We start from the raw sequence: 4,625 nt of genomic DNA, 5'->3' as shown, positions 1-4,625 counted from the left end.
AGTGGCCGAGTTTTCAAGAGCCCGGCTACCTCGTAGAGTAGGGTACGCAGAAGATCTTCTGTTGGATAACGAAAATCTCTTTTCTCCTGCTCCAGAGCGTTGTAGAGCGCTCTTTTTGTAGATTTGACTAACGATTCATGGTCCCCACCGAAGTGTGGAGTCCGTGGAGGCTGAAATGTCCATTTTATGCGGGAAGCCTGCATGTACTTTGGCAGCTCATCAGAAGCCTATAACGCGTCGGCTGCTTCACGCAGTTCTCTCTCCGCACCAACGAAATTGGTCCCGTTGTCAGAGTGTACAACTTCGGGACTGCGATACATGGCGACGAATTTTCTAAGAGAAAGAAGAAAGTCAGTTGATGACAACGACGGCACCAATTCCAAAAAAACGGCCCGGGTGACGAGACAGGTATACAGCACACTCCAGCGTTTGGTGGTTTTGTTTCGATACAATCCGATTTCTAGTGGGCCGAAATAGTCCACAGCAGCTCGAGTGAAAGGAATAGAACCAAAATCGAGGCGAGACTCCGTTAGATCTGCCATTATCTGCTCACCAGGTTGCGCGCGGTTGCGTCGACAGATTACACAGTCGCGTCGAATCTTCTTGACCACTTCTCGGCCTTTAGTCACCCAAAAATGTTGACGAATATAACTCAAAAGAAAGTCTGTACCGACGTGGTTTAGACTCTGATGAAATGCGACGACAATTTTCTCCGTAAAGGGATGCCGGCCCGGAAGAAATGGTGGATGGAGCTGATTATATGGTAAGCGTGCCCGACCGGCGCGTCCGCCTAAACGGAGTAGCCCGTCTTCACTCATGATCGGTGCAAGCGCTAGAAGAGATGAGGTGGAGATGAGCGCCTTCTTCTTTCGAAGTCGACTGAGTTCCTCGGCGAACGACTCCTCTTGGCACTGCCGAACGAGACTCAGGAATTTTTTCTCCAGCGCACACAGCTGCGGAATGTCACGGGGGGTGATCTGGACCTTGGACCAATCCGTTTTCTCCGTCTGGGCCGCAAAACACACTCGAATCGACCGCATCTCTTCCTTGATCGTCATCCATGGAAGGTCGACTGGCCATTTATCTTCGGGGTGAAAAAGGAAATCTGGTCCGTTCAGCCATATGGCCGGGAAGACATCCCCATCCAAAGCGGATCTAGTGGCAGCATCGGCAGGGTTGAGCCGCCCAGGCACAAATCTCCACTCATCTTCGTCGGTAATGGTTTGTATCTCTCCGACTCGATTACTCACAAAAACTTGATAGTTGGCTGCCGCGGCGCGAATCCAGTTGCGTACCGTACTGGAATCGGTCCAGAATCGACGACGATGAATATGGGCTGGTAAAGCTTGCTGCACGACTTGAGTGACCCTGGCGCCTAGCAATGCAGCGTTCAACTCGAGTTTCGGCACCGATATGGTCTTCTTAGGGGCGAGTTTATTGGTCGCCTTTACCTGCCGAATCACCACTTGGCCACTGGAGAAAACATTCCGGATATATATGACGGCCGCATACGCCTCTTCCGACGCATCACAGAAAGTATGGAGTTCCGACGACTCAAGGGTTTCCCGATTTGGAAATAAGCAACGGGGCATCGCTACTTGGTTCAGACATTGTAATTCTTTGAACCAGAGAAGCCACCAGCTCGTGTCTTCTTCGCCTACTACGTCCGTCCATTGTAGTCCGCTCTGACCCAGTATTCTGAGACGGATTTTCGCCTTCACGATAATCGGTGACGCGGTGCCCAGGGGGTCGAAGACTCCTGCTACACGGCTGGCCAGCTCCATCTTGGTGAACTTGACATCGGGCGTTTCGGCAACTTTAAAACCTAAAGTGTCGGAATGAATGTCCCAGAAAACACCTAGGACCTTTTCCTCACTACTGCTCCCCAACGGATGAATATTTGATGAACTCGGCCCGGTGCTGACGGTCATCTGCTGCAGGAAATCGGGCGAGTTGGACACCCAACGTTGAAGATTCAAATCCGCGTCCACTAGCATGTTTCTCACGGCGGATGCTTCCTGTACAGCTTCTTGAATGGTCGGTGTGGAACTCAGATAGTCATCCACGTACATCCGCTCTCGAACAGCAACGGCCACCTTTTCCTCGACTCCAGCGTCTTCTGCCATCCGCTGGATCGTATGAATGGCAACGAACGGGGAACAACTTGCTCCGAAAGGCAACCTATCCATCTTGTACGTCACCATGTCACCAGATGATTTCTTTCTCCATAAGAAACAGAAAAATTTCGCATCTTCCGCGGATAAACGAAGGTGATTAAACATCGCCTCAATATCTGAGGCCCAGGCACATTCTACTTGCCGGAAACGGATAATAACGGCTGCCAGCGCTGGCTGCAGTGCTGGTCCTCCTATGATGGCATCGTTGAGGGCTTTCCCTCTGAAGGGGGCGGCAGCATCGAACACCACTCTCAGATTCGTCCCTTTATAAACACCGTGATGGGCGAGAAAGTATTTTGCGTCAGCCGGATCCTCCACACGAGACGCGTACCCTTGGTCCAGGGTCTTCTGCATGGCGGCCTCATAATCCCGCTCGAGTTCCGGCTGATGCTGAAATCTCCTTAACAGGCTCTGGAAACGATTGACGGCCATGGCTCTATTGTTCAGAAGGTCCGGTTCTCCCTCTCTCCAAATGATAGGGACCTCGTAACCGACAGCTAATTTTCGTGTCTTCTCCTTCACCAGTGCCATAACTCTCTGATTGTCGGGAGATAAACAGCCTTGCTTGAATTCCGTTCCGAACGCCTCCGTATCGCAGAAGCGGCGCATCTCGGAGGTCAACTGGTCTAATTGGGTCCGACCGGAAATAATAAAACTGCGCACGGCCAGGGCATGAGTCTCTCGATTGGTAACGCCTCGAATAATCCATCCGAGACGAGTTCTGGACGCGATCGGCTCATAATCGTCACCTTCTCTCGACTCACGGGCAGCAAGTAGATGTAGATGGTCCGTCCCGATGAGGACGTCAACCTTGCCTCCCACCTCTCCTACGGGCAGGTCTCGTAAATGTGGCCACCGCATTTTCTCTTTGCTCCAGTTGGTTGTCGGAGCTGGGCTCGCCACCTTCTTCATGGTAGACCCTTCGAGAGTGATGATCTCGCCGGATTCGGCACGTAACTGGAAGTGGATAAGCTCGGATGGATATCTGGTCACCACGCCACCGGCACCATCTACGGTGAGGACCTGCGGCGAGCCTCGGATTTTGAGTGACACGGTGAAGGCACTGCGCACCAGGGTAGTGTTGCTTTCATCGTCGGCGAAGATGTTGGCCCAACACCAGCCACCGTCGCTTCCTTGTACCCGCAATCGCAGCATGCCCAGCGCCACTCTGTGTTCTTTCTCCGCTCGGGCCGTAGATGGATGTGCGGTCTTAACCGGTAGCTTCTCTGAATCGTGTAGTAAAGGGTGGTGGGTGTATTGACAGTCGGTGTGTTTGCATGGACGACTGTTTGGACATTCACGGACAGAATGTTTACAGCTAAAGCAGTTAAAGCAAAGTCGTCGTCTCATACAAAATTGAATCTTCTCGCCGATGGGAAGTGCCTTGAAGTCCTCAAAATCGGACAGCCGATGCCCCTTCTCGCATTTGAAGCAATAAGGTTTGTTAGACTGCATGCCGACACCTCCTTCAGAAGTATTTGTAGACGCCTGGTGGATTCTCGTTCGCCGTGGGTTGAATCCTTTATTCATCGGAGATGAAAGATTAGCTTGACTGGCAGCGATACTATATTGTCACGTGGTCAATGACCACGTTATGTGATCCGGTATGCAATGCTACCGGACGTGTGACGTCAGTGTTTCCCCCCCATATATAGTCCCCCGTTGTCGTGTATCAAGCCCCCAGTCTTAGTCTTGTGAACCGTCAATACAACTTACTGTTACATGGTGGAGATGCAGAACCTCTGGTAAGTCTCTTTTTTTGGTTGTGTTTCTGTTCGATTCTGTGCTGCGGAGGCGGTGGCTGTCAGGGACCCCTGAGAGTCGACGACCCAACTGGTCTTAGCACCTTAAATTGTTGGGGTACGGGGTCACGGCTCCGACCGTAGGGCAATCGGGGGAAGCATAACGAAGGAGAGACGCCGGGGGGAAAACGGTGGAAAGGGCTAAGGCGGGGCAGACGGGTACAGTGAGGGAACGTGGATAGCGGAAACCGTGAGCCGAAGTGGTCGGCAAGAATCGGGGAAGTGAACCGTGAGCCGAAGTGGTCGGCAAGAAGCGGAGAAGTGACCGTGAGCCGAAGTGTTCGGCAAGAATCGGGGAAGTAAACCGTGAGCCGAAGTTTACGGCAAGAAGCGGAGAAGTAACCGTGAGCCGAAGTTTACGGCAAGAAGCGGAGAAACCGTGAGCCGAAGTTTACGGCAAGAATCGGGGAAGTGAACCGTGAGCCGAAGAGTTCGGCAAGAAGCGGAGAAGTAACCGTGAGCCGAAGTTTACGGCAAGAATCGGGGAAGTAAACCGTGAGCCGAAGTTTACGGCAAGAAGCGGGGAAATGAACCGGGTGCCGAAAAGTTCGGCAAGAAACAAACGGTGCGAGGATTGCGGGAAGTAGATGATAGGAGAGGAGGACGTAAGGAGCGGGGAGAGAATCCGAGACGCTCGGGGACGGTT

General features: G+C 52.5%; 1 protein-coding gene across 1 annotated transcript; it reads right to left on the bottom strand.

Annotated features, from left to right (window-relative positions):
• Positions 1 to 227: 227 nt before the first annotated feature.
• On the bottom strand, positions 228 to 3,707 carry LOC116930576. Its single transcript, XM_045178694.1, has one exon. It carries the CDS (start codon positions 3,705 to 3,707, stop codon positions 228 to 230), a length of 3,480 nt encoding a protein of 1,159 aa, XP_045034629.1.
• Positions 3,708 to 4,625: the final 918 nt, after the last annotated feature.

This window comes from Daphnia magna, linkage group LG9 (genome assembly GCF_020631705.1).
Source record: "Daphnia magna isolate NIES linkage group LG9, ASM2063170v1.1, whole genome shotgun sequence".
NCBI classification, from domain to species: domain Eukaryota; kingdom Metazoa; phylum Arthropoda; class Branchiopoda; order Diplostraca; family Daphniidae; genus Daphnia; species Daphnia magna.
The sequence above is the reverse complement of the archived record's forward strand: the minus strand, read 5'-3'. Positions and strand labels throughout refer to the sequence as shown.

Bases quoted from the DNA above. Each gene is read 5' to 3' on its own strand.
- LOC116930576 (XM_045178694.1), bottom strand. From the start codon at position 3,707: ATGAATAAAGGATTCAACCCACGGCGAACGAGAATCCACCAGGCGTCT.